The sequence below is a fragment of the Asparagus officinalis genome, unplaced genomic scaffold (genome assembly GCF_001876935.1).
Source record: "Asparagus officinalis unplaced genomic scaffold, Aspof.V1 AsparagusV1_Un655, whole genome shotgun sequence".
In the NCBI taxonomy this organism is placed as follows: Eukaryota; Viridiplantae; Streptophyta; class Magnoliopsida; order Asparagales; family Asparagaceae; genus Asparagus; species Asparagus officinalis.
The window spans coordinates 38,662-56,949 of record NW_017972916.1 but is presented as its reverse complement, the minus strand read 5'-3'; the positions used below and the strand labels follow the sequence as shown (position 1 = coordinate 56,949).

At 36.2% G+C, this 18,288-nt stretch overlaps 1 protein-coding gene across 1 annotated transcript in view; it reads right to left on the bottom strand.

The window, feature by feature from the left end:
* Positions 1–2,765: 2,765 nt before the first annotated feature.
* Positions 2,766–18,288, bottom strand: part of LOC109828038 — a 24,033-nt gene continuing 8,510 nt past the window's right edge. Inside the window, exons 3-6 of the mRNA XM_020395075.1 lie at positions 14,056–14,165; positions 13,601–13,972; positions 12,776–13,514; positions 2,766–3,329 (exon numbers count right to left, since the gene is read on the bottom strand). Of these exons, the coding sequence (XP_020250664.1) occupies positions 3,241–3,329; positions 12,776–13,514; positions 13,601–13,972; positions 14,056–14,165 (1,310 nt within the window). The 3' untranslated portion in view covers positions 2,766–3,240. The remainder of the gene's footprint in view (positions 3,330–12,775; positions 13,515–13,600; positions 13,973–14,055; positions 14,166–18,288) is intronic.

Here is an 18,288-nt window from a genome sequence, read left to right as displayed (position 1 = left end):
AACATCTTAGATATAACATAGCCCTTCTCGAGATGATGAAGTACCTGGCGGCGAGGTGAAAGGATTTTTGAACATCTTAGATATAACATAGCCCTTCTCGAGATGATGAAGTACCTGGCGGCGAGGTGAAGAGGCAAGAATGCCATGATATGATAACATAGCCCTTCTCGAGATGATGAAGTACCTGGCGGCGAGGTGAAGAGGCAAGAATGCCATGATATGATGGATGACATACCTTAGTTGCATTTGCTCCCATCTTAGTCTTCTCGAACGCTCCTCTCTCCATCTTCATGAACCTTTTTTTTCAACTCAAAAAACTCAAAAAACAGAGGCTTGGATCCCAAAAAGATGTGTCGGGTAGGGTTTGGAGGAGGGAATGAGGTGGTGGGTGCTAGGGCAGAACAAGAGCCAAAAACCAGATGTGACGCTGAGCCTAAGAACCTACAGATTCACCACAGAAAAAGAAGAAGGATGTGGCTAAGGCGAATCTGGAATGAGACTAGGCGGAATTGGGATGGGTGGTGGAACTAAGTCAGATCTAAAAGCACGAAAGAGAACAAACAAGGAAAGCTAATATCCTCACAAGGAGGATACTGACACTTCCCTAATGTATCACGAAGAAGCACAAACGAGGATAGAGGATATCCTCACAAAGGAGGACACCGGAACTTCCCGAATGCCTCACAAAGGGGGGCGCCTGAGGTGGGGCCTGGGTACGGGGCGGGACGGAGGGGGGCTGAGGTAGTGGGGGCGCGAGGTAGGGGCTAGAGGTTGGGGGAGGAAAAGAGGGGGGGCTGGTGGTAGGAAGGGGGGCCCCGGAGATAGGGGGCCGAGGAAGGGGGGAGGAGTGGGCGCGGAGTTAGGCGGCCCGGAGGTGGCGAGGTAGGGAGGAGGGGCTGGAAGGTAGGGAGGAAAAAAAGGGGGGGCTGGTGAGGAAGGGAGGGAGGGGGTGGGTCCGAGTTGGGGAGGAGCGGGGCTGGTGGTAGGGAGGAAAGGACGGGGGGGCCAGGGCTGGTGGGGAGGAGATGGGGGCTGGTCTAGTGGAACGTATACTTGCAAATCCTTGTCTTCATAGTTTGTTTTCAGAAGCACAACTCATTTGAGAGGGGTAACGAAGAAAAAGTTAAGTCAATTGAGGTGAAAACTTGTGGGATTTTGTTCCCTCTCAAATTGGGGCATAATTGAGGGGAAGAAAATTGATCAAAAGAATGTTGTTCCACTTGTTCAATTTTACCTGCCTATCAAGATCAAATCTATAGCTAAGATTGAGTTTGAAGTTTCTTATCTTTTATTGAAGTTCCCAAAGAGGTTGAACAAGTTCTCCTACATTCTCATTACTAAAATTTCAAAAAATATTTACATTTTCTTTATATTCCCTTTACTTCCCTTATCACCTCTTCACTTAACTTTCTTTACCACTACGAATTTCCAAACATGGTGTTCGAAATGGTTTGGTATGAGGGGATGGGTAGTGCAGGGCAAACAAAACAAAAGATAAATCTAAAGAGAGTAGAACTCTCCCAAATTAGGAGGATAGAAAAGGAAAGGACAAAAAAGAACTAGGAAATAATCCACATCTTCATGCTTCCCTTCTGGCCAAACATGAAAATTAAGAGGGAAGTCCATTCTTCCATCTCATGATTATATCAAATCCTAACAATCGACAATTTTTCAAAATCTTTGTCTAGGTCACATACAATTGGGATGAAAAGTTACTTTGCGAAAGGTATATTGAAAATTCTTATTTGTTTTTTTGAAGTGATAAAGTTAGAAAATGATTTAAATTAGGATAATTTGGTATATACAAACTGACTAGAATTAAGCTAGTATTTAATTTAGGATTCTCTCATAAGTGTTGATCAGTCGAGTGGAATTATGAGTCATTCTCTCTCCCTTTGTTCACTTTATTCACTTGGTTCACTTGGTCACAATCCAACCATATTTCCTCATATGAGAGAATTCCATCATGTAACAAGAATACTCTTTGTTTTTTGTGTTGCACTTAGTGAGTCTCTAAGGCACTCAATGAGTCTCAAGGGGATGCCAAGGGGAACATAGGCTCCAAACATGGCATAATGATCATGTCTCAATGAAGTATTCATGATAGGAAATTTAAGTTGCCGTTAATTCCCCTCATCGTTCTCATCTCCTTTTAAGTTGTCCCCTCTACTCATCTGCTAACATTAAACCTCTGCCCTTCACACAGGCACCTTTTATGACACGCCAATAGTAGTCTCAAGGAAGATTTGTATAGATACTGAAAGTTCAGGAAAATCTTCTCTATTAAAGTTCTGCACGAAACCACCAAGATCATAAAAAAGTATTTTGCTCATTTCATTGTCAACGTGAATTCTCCTGAAATAGGGTACCTACAAATCCTTGGACGGGTTTGAAAACCAAGTAATTAGAAAGGAAAAATACATAGAAACCAACATGCCTAAGTTTTGTTGCTTCTTTAAGTTCTTATAATTTTTTTTAAATCTCATTAAGTTCTTATAATTGAAGTGTATCAAAGGAGTAAAATAATTATTACGAATTTATTTGAAGTGCATCATCATAACAGCACATCTGGGTGCTTCCCAGCTTGCAATCTTTCAATGGCTCAATCAACAATCCGGGAAGCAATACTTTCTCAGACATTGCTCGCAATGATACATGGAGTCAAGTTCCACCCGGGGTTGTAACTCAAGAGATAATCTACATAGCTCACATATCAATCTGGGATCTCAATAACTTAGGAATATACCAGTAAAGACAGTGAAGTATTTTCAGTAAAGACACGCTCTATAATAAAAATGAGAACAGAAACAGTTAAATCTATATTAAAGCATGAATACAAATCTTATCAGAACATCTTTCATGCGAGAGATGTTCTGAACCATATATGGGGTCAACGAATGGCTCAGAACGCTATGGTCCTATGTGGGATGTTCTAATAAAATTTGCACTCTACAGCATGAACATACAGTGTTATCTTACAACTCAAAAGAGTTCTCCAACCCTTTGGGGGAGAACTTTGTATAAGAGAAAGAAGGTATGCCAACATCTCTATCTATATATATACACTTGTAGAGATGCCTCAGGTGTACTCTATGTAATAAGCTCCAGCACCCTAATCAATAAGCTTAATATGTTGGGAGTTGCCTTTCAATTGCCAAGCCATATGTAACCTCCTGCAACAACTGCCGTCAGTAAGCGCAACAAAATGGCAATGGAAGTGACAGAGAATTAAAACATGGATTAAGAGGATAGCAGCAGGGGGAGAATCAAAAAGCTCATTAACAATCCAATCAACCGTTTTTCAACAAAAAAGGACCCCGCACCAGCTGCTGCAAATAATCAAAAGAATAACATCAACAAGCTATCTGAAGTTTCAGCAAAGCATCTACATAAGATGATATTTTAACATTTGTCCAAAGAAACCGAGTGAAAGAGTCCATTGTTCCATTCATCTTGTATGTCACAGTGACTTATTTAGGACACAACAAGAAATCCCATTACTTCTCACAGTTGGACAGCAACTATCAGCATCTAATCATACAAGAAAACAAGTCTTCCTCACCTAAAAAAGGTGGTTAAAAGAAAGCATCTTCCTCTGCCAAGGTGGGCAAAGAGTTTGTCGTCATAGCTGACTTAGCACTTGACAGTCAACTGAGTTCCACAATAAGGACCCTCATTGTGAGGTTAAAATGGTAACATAGTTAAGAAAATGTTCTTAATCCAGATTGCATTAGGACAAGACCGCATTCTTAATTGATAATGCATTAGAACAAGACCATATCGCAAAAAAGAGGCCTCTTCAAATTGCATGTATGCAGCCATTAACAGAAATCTCGTCTTGCAAGCAAAAGCAACTAGTTTTCTTAGAACTTCACAAATCAAATGGATAAATGAATGTTCCGCTGAAGATTATGTCCAGTACGCCACTCACAACTATGCTCAAACCTGGCGAGCTTTAAGCAGGGAACTTTTCTGTGTTAATTTCTTGTTTGTGATATATTAATAAGGGTACTAGCATAGCACACAACAATCACTACTATCATTCGTTTGACCGATTAATACACTTTGACTACATGCCTAGCAGTTAGCGACTGTCAGTTAACAATCGGAATTAACAGCTGTCAAATATTATTTTTTCACCTTTTATCCTCCCTCTCCCTCTGCATCTCTCTCTAACAAAGAGAGATACACAGGGGAGAGAGGACATTGACTTACTCTCAACTTAGTAAGGACAGACATTGTCTTTGATCTTTCATCTAAAACCTAAGAAAACCCAAGACCCTGTTACCCAGTGCCAATTCACTCTATCAGTGGCTACGTCAATTCAAATCAAATCACCAACTGTATCCATATATTAGCATGATTAATGCATTGGCATGGTTAGGTCAGGTGCCCTGGGCCACTGCCAAAAGTGTGGGCATGTAACAAACAATCAACTACAGGTCGACATCTGTAATCTTATGCCGCAGAATAACAAACACAGAAAGCAATCCCTTCCGCTCAATATATAAAACCATCTCCAAAAACCAAGGTATGTTCTACATTACAGCTTCTACATTCATACAATTAGTTTCAACTCTTTTAGTTAAGCATTCTTCTTAAAAGCGCTGACTTAAGCATCAGAGAATATTTTGATCAGAACCAAGCTCCAGGTCCTCTAATGCTCCCTTGCGAACACAGGCAAATCGTTTAGCAGTCTACTCAACAGTGACGAGAAGCCAAGTTCTCCCACAAAGCTACTCACACAAAATTACTCATTCCCAACAATATTATCCCTCCTACATTCATACGATTACTTTCAAGTCTTTTAGATGAGCATTCTTCCTAAAAGTCTGACTTGAGCATTGGAGAATCTTCTTCCTAAAAGCACTGACTTGAGCATCAGAGAATCTTTTGATCGGCACCAAGCTCTGCCCCCTCCAATGCTCCTTTGCGAACACAGGCAGATAACTAATCAAAGTCCACTCAACTATGACAAGAAGCCAACTTTCCCCACAAAGCTACTCATTCCTTACAACATCATCACCCCCATCCAACTTTTGTGCCTTGGATCTCGCCGCATAGGTATATGGAAACCTATGTTACGTGGGTACTTCTAATATGAAGCCGTACATGTACCCTACACATACCCGTACTAGTTCCTTGGACACTCCTTGCATATATGCATATATGCATATATTTATTGGGGCATCTACTCAATTATACAATACATGTTTTAATTTAAACCGCTTGACATACATTTCATACATTTTTTAGACATGTATCCTACATTTCACATCCACTTCTTGAAACTCGTTGGACATAGATCAAGTTCCGAATTATGATTTTGAAGGATCATTTGGATATCTAGTTCAAGAACTAGTGACTTTCCAATTTATAATCCAAATAATAAAAAAAACATAAAAATATTGTCGAAATTTTAATTCTCATCGTAATTCTCATAAATTATTAACTCCAATATTTAATATATGTGTATATAAATATTTATATAGTCGTGTTCCCGCACCCTATCTTTTACAAATTTGCAGTGTCCTGGACCGATACACGTGTACGTAAACAGGTACCCATACCCATGCAACGTAGATGGAAACTATATGTATATGTAGAACATTAGAAGATTGCATGCCTTATACAATGGTTATCTAAAGTGTTCTCATAGATATAATGCTCACTATGGTTATAAATAACGAAAATTTGTATCTAGGCTCCAAAATTGAAAACTTCATGAGTAGCCCCATACAATTTTGGACCATGTGTAAAAGCCCTAAAAGTTTAGAAAATTTTTGTTTTAGCCCGTTGTCTAGTGCCATGTCATCACTGAGAGAAACAAAAAACCCCAAAAAACCCCAAATTGCCAACCCTCGCTAAAAAGACCTCCAAAAAGATCTCCGCTCACCAAAGAAATTCTCGCCATCTCATCTCCATCCCTCGTTGTGGTACTTGAGCAATACCACATTAAGTCGTCGCATGTTGTCAGGACTTTCAGAGGTCTAAAGTCTAGGGTTTTTTATGGCTCTAAATCCAAACTTGGAGAGGTCGAAATTCTAGGATTTTATGACACTGAATTCGTTTTTGAAGGGTAGAGATTCAAATATTGACAGTGAAGATGATGAAGATGAAGAGATGGTGAAGGATATTATGCCAGAGAGATGAGACGTCTTGCGGCTTGGCTAGGCAATGGTAATTTCTTGAAATTTTAATTTTGATGTTTTTTTTTCATCGGAAAAATCGTGCCAAGCTATGGAAAATGAGCCTTTTCTTTTGTATAGATCATCAATTTGGCCCATTGGTAGTTGTAGACAACGGATTACCCTGCCCTTCTTTATTTCTATAAAAGATCATGCTTTGATTCATCTCGTTATTCATCTCCTAGCTGCAATGACTGCTTCTCCTTAGACCACCCTTTCACCAACAACTCTACATTTACATTGTATTATTATGTATGATTCTCACAAGGAACTTTTGAGCTGGAGAGGGTTGGATGGAGTAGAATTTGGAGGCTCTTATTACTCCCAATTAAAGAGGAAATGGAGAAGAAATAGGATTTATTTTAACCTACATTGTGAAATAGCAGCTAATTATGAAAAACAGAAAAGACACTCTTGGTGCATTTTTGTTGTTTTAATATTTTTGTGTTGTTTTGTAGTGCTGCTAAGGTATTGACTAGGATATTTTTTGCAAATGACCCTAAACTTAACAATCAATAACGGTTATACTCTAAACATAATACCCAATGGGTAAACATAACAGTTAGACTCTAAACTTGATAACCAATGGATAAACTTAAGAATCAATGTTTAAAATTAACATGTACTATATAAATTTAATAGTTGTGTTACAAACTTAACATACAACAAGTAAAGTTAGCATCCAATTGCCAATATTCACAGCCAATCCTTCATTGTTCATAATGAACCCATACAATTAGCTCTTTAAATTTCCAAACAACAACTCAAACTAAATTTCACATAACCTACACGCAAAGAACTAACAAATATATTTAACAAATAGATGTTAAATATATGACTTAGCAACTAATTAGCTATTCAGTTTAATATCTAAGTTTCACAGTTGAACGTTATACGATAATTGTTAATTTTCAATAGGTATTTAAGTTGACATAATAGATGTTAATTTTTATTTAACACATAAGTAAAATAGTTAACATCTATTTTTTAAACTCAACAGTTAATTCATATATTTAACATCTATTTGTTAAATTTAACAAATAATATCATATATTTGACATCTTTTGCTAAACTTAACACCAAAATTATATAGCTAACATCTATCAATTAAACTTAACGCATACATCATATGTTTGTCTAATTTCAATGTTTACAATACAACATCAACTACACGGCAGGTTCTCCATATGACATTTTTCTCTTTTTATTACAAAATTATATATTCCCCTTCTCCCTCTTCATCTCCATGATACTAATTTTGCACAGTGAAGTACTTTAATCTCTGAGGAGATGGATTACCCATCATTGATATTAGTTATAAAGCAGAGATCTTTTTAGTGTAAATCCTGAATCAAACCCAAAATGAAAAACTCATACACGTCATTCCAAACAACAAAAATGAGAAACCCATATTCTTAAAACAATTAAAAAACAATATTAAAAAAAGAGCTAGAAAGGAAGTAAAACTCACTAGAAAACTAAAATTACATTCAAAAATCAAACACATTAAACAAATAAAATCAAACCCACTAGCAATCCCCCCTATTAGTGTCCCCCTATTAGCAGCCTCCCTCCTGAAGCTATTGATTCCTTCCCCTTCTCTCTTTAATTAATATACATAATTATACTTTCTTTAATTAGACTGAAGAAGGAGGAGAAAACGAGATTGTTTATATTGTGTTTTTACTTTTTTCTCTCTTCTTTTTCTTGAAAGAGAGGCTTACAAGGACGATGACGGAGGGTAATACTGCTCAAGGACGATAGCGCCAAACAGAATCGAGATTGTGAGAATTTATTTGGTGGGCAGAGATCTTTTTAGAGAAAAACATGGTGAAAGGGAGAGGGAGGCAGCAAGAGGGAGAGAGGATAGTTTGTGGATTTTGTTGGGTTTTTCCTCTGTGATGACATGGCAAGAAACAAAGGGCTGAAACACATTGAATTTGTGCTTTCGGGTTTTTTGGAGCTTTTGCACATGGCCCAAAGTTGCAAGGGCTTAGTCATATGAAGTTATCAATTATGGGGCCTAGACACAAATTTTCCTACAAGTAAACTACATATCAGAGGTATCAAGTTATAATATTATTGAAACAAAGTTGATACAACATTAAATATACATTGTGAGCATAATAGTCTCACCACCTCATCTTTATTTTCTTAACAAATGTCAACTTTATACCTTTTTCTCACTTTCTTGTCTCTAATCAGTCTCAACTTTCTCGGTTATGTGATCTTTCATTACAATTTTTTTGTCCTTTTAAGCCTAGTTCTTTAAAGGGAATTTTTAGAACTCTTAACACTTTAGAATTTCCTCTTACACCTTAAATCCTAAGCACTAATTATGTTTAAGCCTAAGTATCTATAATGGATGGATGTATTTATATTGTGGATCCATCCTAGGAAAACAAAAAATCGCAGGTTACCCTTTTCTCTTTTCTTGAAAGAGGCTTAATCTACGGGAGTAGGCTAATGATGGTGGAACAAAAGATGAGGAAGGGAAGAGGGTGGACAAGGAAGAGGGGTTGGAGAAGCAGTGCCTTCCCGTGGCGAACTCTAGGCTCCAACCTTACAATAATAGAGGGTGATGCTTGCTTCTCAACATCGGTTTTGTCAGAGCACAGCGAGAGAGCGTGGACGGCTCCCTCTAGCAGTTCATCACCCTTGCACAAGGTGGATGTTGATTTTCTTCCTTCATGTCTCATATGGTTGTGGATTTATTATCTAGCCTAGTTAAATTTATAAGCAGGAAATGATGATCTCATGTGGAGCCGACATAGACCAAAAATAAGCCTCCAGTCACATCCTTCTTAATCTCTATTTTGAGACCACTTATTTTGTGTTTTTTTTATCTAGCATTCAGGTTTGGAACGATCAATTCTATCTAGGTTTAGGGACCTCGTCAAACAGAAGCTATAATAGCTAAAAGCTTGTTTTAATGCAAAATTATTACTCCTGTTTGCCTTTTCATTTAGTATCAACTCATAATTTAGTTGTTTGGTTTTTAATTTTATTTTTCCAACTTTATGAATTAAAGAGGCAATAGTTGATCAAGCAGGGTGTGTAGGCAACATCAGATCAGTAGGCATATATGTAATTAATTTGTATCTATACCGTACAGAACTATTATCCAATATCCATCATAGACAAACATTTTCAGTATTCAAACCTTGTATTCCCGATGATGTCTAATCAGTGTTTTCAATGCGCAAGGCGCAATTCGGGGCGCAAAGTCAGTTTACGCGCACATGCACAAGGCGCAATGCGATGCGCGCGCCCGAGCGAAGCAAGGCGCACTCCAAACTACAAAATGTGATACCACCAATTTCTATTATCTAATACCACAAAAAGTGATACCACCAATTTCTATTATATAACTGATAAGTGATAACTCCATCATATATCTATTATCTAATACCACCAATTTCAGATTATCCTATCATATTTATTATATAACTCCATCATTAATATTTCTGTTATATCCTATCATATTTTATGCATACTTTATTATCCATTTCGGTAACTCTTTACTCTGATGGGAACAAGTGGTGAATCTGGTGATGATCTTTTGTGAAGTGAGAGGATATAATTATGAAAGGAATGGTTTTAGCTACAACTCAAACAAATTCATAATCAACAAGAAAAAAGAAAAGGAAAAAGAAGAACGCAACAACAAAAGAAAAGAAAAAAAGAAAAGGAAAAAACATTTGACTGGAGCAGAGAAAGAGAACGCAACAACAAAAGAAAAGAAAAAAAGAAAAGAACAGAAAAAGAAGAAGAAAGAGAACGCAAAAATATCGAGCTCGCTGAGGAGAAAAGAAAACAGAAAAACGAAAATAAAAAAAAGAGGAGCAGAAAAACATCGTCGGTAACATACCTGCTCGCCGTCGCCCGTCACCGCTCGCCGTCGCCGCTCACCGTCACTGCTCGCCATCGTCCCTAAAGAAGCTCTGGTAGTCGTCGCTAAGTTGCTACCGAGTGGAGACCCAAATGAAAATCGAGATTAGGTGTGGGAGAAGAGCGACAAAGCCCTAACAAGGTAATCGGGTTTAAGTTGGAAGTGGGTTTATACCCAATAACCCACAGAAAAACAGCCATGTTCTCATGCGCAGCCTCGTCGAAGGCGTCGGGCGCTTCGGGGCGCTTCCCAGGCGCGCGCCCGACGCAAGTGAAGCGTCCCGCACCTGATGCGGGGCGCTATGCCGTTGCGTTGAAGCGCTTCGCGCCCAAGGCACGCGCCCAAAAGCGCATTTAAAAACACTGTGTCTAATCACTAACAAATAAATATCCTTAGACAAACTCAAAAAAAATAAAAATAAAAATCAGGTAACTCTTTACAAGGGAAAAAATAAAAATTAGCAAAGAAGTGAAAAATAAAAAAATTACTTCTCATGGAAAGAAAGAATTTAAAATTTATTTAAAAACAATAAAATTGAGAAGTATAAAACATTCATGGATTTTCATACAGAATCATCACATATATTAGCTTGTTGGGTTAACACTATATCATTTTGATCTAAAGTATAATAGTTAATAAAATAATACCATTTTTTTCTACATTATTATAGCTCACCCAAAAAAATTAAACACTTTAAAGTATAGTAGTTAAAAATAATGTAAGCATGCTATAATAAAGTATAACACTTTATAATAATGTATAGCTCATTTAACTTTCTATGTTTCTTAATTAACATGTTATATTTTCATGTATAATTAGCGATGAATTATTTTAATGAGATAATTATTTTATTTCAGACTATTGAGCTTACTATAAGTGTTTTTCATAAATCTTCTGTCACATGTCTTTATAGGTATGTACACTAGATATCTCATCCTATTGTCTTTATCTACTTTTCTGCAGAGTAGTCATAATCCGTTTCCTCAACTAATAATGTTATGGCTTGTTATTTCACTGATATGGAAAAGCCTTATGTTGACTTCTCAGCTGTGTTGTAGCCCTCTTCTTTTTACTGAGTATGGTGCTAGATCTGACAGCATAGATAATTAATATTTACAAACTATTTCTTAAAATATATCTTCAAGCTACTAAGAAGTAAGTTTTTTTATATATTTAAATATTATTAGAAAGCACTTAATCTTTTAGAGAAATCCATGGTTAGTAATAAAAAATTCCATTCCTATGATACTGCTTACAACAAAATATTTATATAAAGGACAACAAGATAAATCGTAATCTCCAGAAAAGACTCTCAATCCCCTTGCACCAGTCCAAAACCCAAATTCATATCTAAACCAACCATCCCTCCATCTCTCCTCCGACTCTGTTCCAAAATCTGAAGAAAAATAAAACTATCTACCCTAATCCTTGTATTTCTTTCCACACCAAGCATTACAGCAGCAACCAAATGCCTTATGCTGCATTACTGGGGTCAATTGACAGGGAAGAAAATAACTAGATTAGTAGTAAACAAGGAGAGGGAGATGATGAGGATTCGAATGAAGAAAAGAGACATGAAGAGAAAAGCATAAGCGCAACAAGGTAAAAACATGTATCCACATCCAAAGAACAGGCCAAGTTTGCGACAGAAGTTTTCATGGTAGTTTCTACTTTCTACTGATAAAAATTGCATGAGATAGTTTATTCAAATATGGATGAAATTTCATAGGCTTTAATACTTTAATCTTCTTATTATAATGTTCTGTAAATAATTACTTATAACAAGTAACAGGAAAGGACATTAGAATTATATTATTACCTAAGAAATATACCAAATCAAGTAACATTGGAGGAAAATGTCCATCCAAAAGATTAGGTAACCATAAAACAGACAACATGATATGCAAGAAATCAGATCATCACCTATGTATATAAATAAATAAGACAAGGAAGAATATAAATTATGAGAAGTGCTAATGATTAAGGGAGAACCAACATCTAAAGAACAGACGGATGAATATCAAATCATATTAAGTTGTAAACATAAATAAGCCAATGAAAAAGACCAAAAATTTATTTTTTATAGCTTAAGAAAACCATATCTTGTGAATCATCAAATGAATAAACCCGAATATTTCTCGTTAACAGTTTAAAATAAACCCTAACTTGTCAAGTATCAAGTGAGAACCGACTTCAACAGCTATATGGGTACATATACATCAAATTTCAAATAAACAATCTGAAGGGTCAATCGCGTGATCCTCACTTAGCTTTGTTTGGGCTGGGCTCTAGACCTAGATGTGGGGCTGAGCTTGGGAAGTGTCTGTGCCGGCATTAATATGGGAGGCCAAGTGTAAAGTACACATATGTTAAGGCTTGTGCACCCTACAGAACTAATCACAGTACAAACAGGTTTCAAGAAAAAGATGGGCACAGGATATGAGGTACCATAAAAGTTTAATCAAATAAATGAAATCAGTAGAAAACATAAACTTCAAGCTTGTAAGAACAAAAAATAAGCTGAACAAGGAAAAAAAACTTGCTGGATATGAGGATATTACTATTATTCAGGTTAGCATAATGATGCCTCATCTTAAAAATCAAAGGACAAAAAAAGTATAATAGGACTTAAGTATTCAGAGATAAACTTAATTTCAACAGTGCCAACGAAATTTAATAAGCAAAAGCAACTCACATATTGATGATGGAGAGATATTTGATGATGCCAATATTGGTGTTGTTGGATATTTGGCGCTTCTCCTGTTTTTGGGTGAACTGGGGCCATAGGCTTCTAGTGCCATTGGACTAGTAGGTATTGGAGGTTCATGCTGGGGAGAAAGGGCTGGCATTGGAGCATAGTTAGAAGGAGATGTTTGAGGATGAAAACTCAAAGAACTAGGTGGCAATGAGGAAGAAAGACATGGGCCACGTCTAGGAGGCGGAGCAAGATCACCTGTTGATGAGCGAGGGGAAGATGATTGAGGTGGTTCTGGACCACTTTCAGGTTCAGGTGCATATGGAGGTGGATTCCTTGGAGCAAATGTGCAGTACAAACATGGTGGTTGAGTATGACCAACTGATGGAACCGGAGAATATGGAATAGTTGGGTACGAAGAAGGTGCAGAATAAGGATTTCCTTTGGAAGGAGATGGAGATGGAGAGGGGGATGGAGACAGGGAGGGGGATGGAGATGGAGTAGGGGATTCTATTGAATGCTCCAGATATGATGATAACACAACCTCTTTCACTTTACCGAAAACAGAGTGATTAAGGCCGAGATTTTCTGCATGAGGCCCTTGGATCACCTGTGCCAATTGTTTCAGACGATCAGGAAGAAGACTACGGCTACCAAAATCTGACAAAACTGAAGCTTGTACAATAACTGGAGGTGCCACTGTCGAACCATTCACATTTGTTATCTGCACATATACATTCTGCACAAGTAGGAGATAATGATAAATAATCATCAACATCTCGTGATTGGTTTCTGCAAGAATATGCATGATGAAAGAATGAGCACCTCATAAGCTCTCAGATTCAACCCCACTTTTAGCTGGTATTTCAACTCCTCAAGGTCTTTCTGAATCTCAACAATGGAGTTGTTCAGTGAGAAGTTAAACAATATCTGCATTATCTCCCAGATAGAGGCTGACTGTGCAGGGATCACCGTAATGCCTCCAGGAAACTTCATAACTTCAAAAGAGGATGGTTGCCCAAATATAGATGGTGTCAGAGATAGATTTAACTGTTGAAGGACAAGCTCCACCAAAGATGACCTCAACACACTCAAGGCTGGTAAGCTTATCGATGCAGTTTTGGGGTTGGGAAGAACAGCAAAGTCCACATATGTCCAATTTGTTGAATCTGAAGGACGCATGGAAATGATGGAAACCTGGTGCAATGATCCTTTTTTAGTGAATATTTTAAAGACATCTTAAATAGAACGTTAGATGACTGTAATAGCTTGAATAACACCTTCGTATTGGGTACTCCAATTTCCCCCAAAATATCATACTCTAGCCTTCCGATGTTAGAAACAAGTAGTGGAAACGGCTGTTCAAGAATGAAGCCCGCTTTGATATCAGCTGGAAAAAAAAAGAATCACAACTTCCAATACATCATCATTAAAACTAACTACAGGCAAACATTATTTTTCTAAGAAGATTTATCATAATGATTTTAGAATATTTAAGAGATTGGAAACAAAATATCATCATTAAAATTTTCATAATATCTGGATTGCCTGACCACCAGCTCATATTGAAAGCTGGAAGCCTGGAAGCACATAAAATTGTCATATTGTCAACTTGTACTATGATTATCAAATCCTGCACTCATTATACTAACGTGCGATAACATTCTACCCTTCTCTTTAGGAAGCATACTGACCAGGGATGCAAACGGTTCAGATATGGCTCGGCTATGATACTTACTATATCCGTGTCCGCCTATGAATCACGGATATGACTGGGTAAGGAAAATTCATATTCATATCTGCTAAAATCGGATACAGATATGAATATATAGATATATAAGCGGATAAACATGTTGATACAAAAACAGATATGAGAAAACCCAATAATATTGAAAAATATATAGTTCATACGATCCAAGAGAGTTCATTAATATTTTCGTTATATCTGAAAGCTAAGACTAGATCTCTTGATCACCAAATTTAACTTTAAATCCATTAATCTAAGGATCAAAGTTGTTGCAATTGTATGATCAACCTATTTTCAGATATTTCGAATACAGATTTATATATTTCACTATATATATGCATCCGTAACCATATCCTATCAGATACAGATTTTAGTAACCATATTTGCATCTTAATGGATAAGGATATGGATATTATATGGATAGTCTTTTACCCCTAATACTGACTACAAGGTCCCTAGACCTTTCAGACCCAGATAAGCAAGTTCAATGTCCAAAAATGAATAGTTCAAGAAAATTAGCACGTGCAATAATCTCCAAATGAATTGTTTATTATCACTATTTGATGCTAGGGGTGGAAAGAATAGCCACTTCTAACACTACATGCTTGCTACTTTTAAAAGGGGTATTTTGACATTAGTACCTTAAATCTTTTCTATTTGAAATTAGTTGCTCAAGTTATTGAAAGGGCTACCAGGACCCTCAATTCCTAAGTTATTTTCAAATAGTCCCTCAACTCATTGAAATTGCTAATGGGTCTCCCAATTCTAAAGATATTTTGAAATTAGTCCCCCGAACCAAAAGTAGATATAGCAAATGGAGGAAGTAATTTGAAACAAATAATTTGAACCTGATAGACAACAAATAGCTGCAACAATAGATTTTACTTAAGAATTGAGGCACCTAATAGAAATTTCAATGATTTGAGGAATTAATTCCAAAATAACTTAAGAATTGAAGGACCTATTAGCAATTTCAATGATTTTGACATACAAATTTCAAAATAAATTAAGAATAGAATAATAGCAACTTCAATGACTTGAAGCACTAATTTCTAAACATGAAATGAAAGATTTAAGAGACTAATATCAAAAAGGTCCCTTTTAAAATTGGACCTTCACTACCTGTAATGTGTCGTGTTCATTTTTCAATGTTCGCAATTTACTCCTACTGATGACCGAATCACCGAAATTTTCACTACCATGATATTATTCATGATGGTGGAAGAGAGATAAATGATGGAAATAAGCATAACGAGAGGCTAAAAAAACTTGCATGTGAGCCAGGACTACAAGTTCGCTAGAGCTCAATGTAGATAAGCCAGGACTACAAGTTCACAAGATATTCTTTCCCATTTTCATGCGTCTTAAAAGCACTTGTGATCAATGATTCAACCCTATTCTTTCATCATAATAGAAAAGTTATCAGCTCATTGTTTTTTTAAATCAACTCTCCATAAGTATGAAATATGGTTGTTAAATACTTGCTTTATGCACTATGAGTATGAAATCTAAACCCCTCTGACGTAAGACAATTTTGGAGATTTGATTTAATTTAATGCACTTACTATTAGAGAAATGAAATAGGATTTTATTCTATCTTCTTTTTAGTAAAAATTTGAAATTATCTTCTTTTTGGTTTGGATTTGATTTTATCTGCTTCTTTTTTAGTTAAGATACTTAAGTGAGGGTTTTATTTGGTTTTATCTTCTTCCATTTCATGCATGCATGGTGCATGTTGTTTATTCTAAAATAAGGTTGTAATTCTTATTCTGCGATATAAAGAAACATTATGAAAACCAGTTTCTATATGTAATCTCCGAAAACCAGTTTCTACAAGTAATCTCTGCATGCAAGTTGCAGTTATGTTAGGCATCTGAAGAAGACTCAAAAAGCGATCAATAGTGATGCTTCATCACAGTCAAATGAGATTTATGTCATCAATGATCAAATTTGGCGGCAAACTGGAGCGATGTTGGGTTGGGTTTCGGAGGTTGAGGTCAGGAGGAAGAAAGAAGACACGGCTGGGGAGGCTAACTTCACATATGGATCATGCTGATGTCAGCAAAAATACACTTGGGTGGTCGCTGCTTGTTGGAGAGAAATTAGGTCAGGCTTAATAATTATTGTTGTGCAAATCCAAGGCTGAAGTTTACAAATAGGAGAAGCGTTAGACTTATCGTGTGAAGAACAAAAATAACATATATAATTGCGTGGACCGCACACCTGGACACTCACATCCCAAAATACCTGCAACTCACATGCCGGGATCTATAAGACACTGGCAACCTTTATAATATCTTCCCACCCAAACATCCCGGAGGACACACAGACACAAACAGGCACTACCAAAAGCGAGAAGAAAGAGTCATGCATTATATACAACAGAAATAAGTAAGACATTTATCTTTAATAAGATCACAGATCACATGCAAGGAGGAAAGTTCAGACACTACCTATAAAAAAAATTCCCCCTTCTTGTAAATGTCATCCCCAATGAAACTTAAAGAAAGATTAAGGTATGTCTTTTGCATATACCAGAGACAACATGCTAAAACTTTAACAGAGAACATTGGGTTGAAATGTGCACGTGTTAACTAAAACCTACTGGATAGAAATAAGAATCCAAACCTGATATATGGGAATGGATTCAAGCCAACTTAAGACAAGTAAAAGGAGAAAACAAACCTATTACAGATCCAAAACTAATTGTGAATTTATTCTTCAATATGCCCGGAAAAAAGTCCTACTAACATATGCTAAACTTAAGCTAGAACAAGGTAAACCTAAATAATAGGCTTATGAACAAGGTAGTTAACTAGGGGTTATGCTTTGCATTATATTTTACAGAAATAATGGAGAATTTAGAAGAACGCTTTTAATATAACATTAGACAACTCAAGGTAATAAAGCACAACAGTGTTAAGAAGCTAAAATAATGTAAAAAAAATTAAATATATAAATTTTAATTCCCTCATGTTATAGTTATCATATTTCCAAACCAGTAATATTGGAATTTAACCAATATACATCTACTGCTTTTTTAACCTGAGAGCAAAAACTTAAAATCATCGTTCATACTACAACAAACACCATTCATGTTACAGTGAGGCAGAATATTAAATTTGTTGTTCGTGCTACACTGTGATTTTCGATTCTTAAACATACTCTACATGCTACAATACAAAATTTGGCCCTTTATCCGCTACTAAAGCTTAATTAAAATTTTTGAAGCTTCAAAATGCTATTCTTATCTCCTTTTTCTTGCAGATGATGATTTTAACCTTTATTATAGATCTTTTCTAGCTTTGTTTTTGAAAAAAAAATTTAAACCTTGAAAACACTGTTCATTTCTCCTTTTTTTCTTGCAGATGATGATTTTAACCTTTATCAGACATTTCATAAATAAAAATCTTTTTTGGCTCTATTATAAAAAAAATGATAAAACTTGCTAATTGGTATATTAATTTATTAATTGGTTAGGAGATTCAAAATATAAATAATAGTAAAAAATTGTCACTAAAGCTTTTATAAATAAATAGTTATATACAAAAGTCATATTATCAATTTAGTGACGAATATAACCCGGTAAATAATACCCGTAGCAACGCATACAATAGCTCAATCAGCAAAAAGAAGCTCATGCCCAGTTTCTTATTCAATCCATCTTTTACTAAAGACCCAGAAATAAGGTTAAGGATTAATGATATCATGGTGTTCAACAAAAGTGGCGGAGCTAGGATTTTTTTTCTTTTTTTTTGGGGGGGGG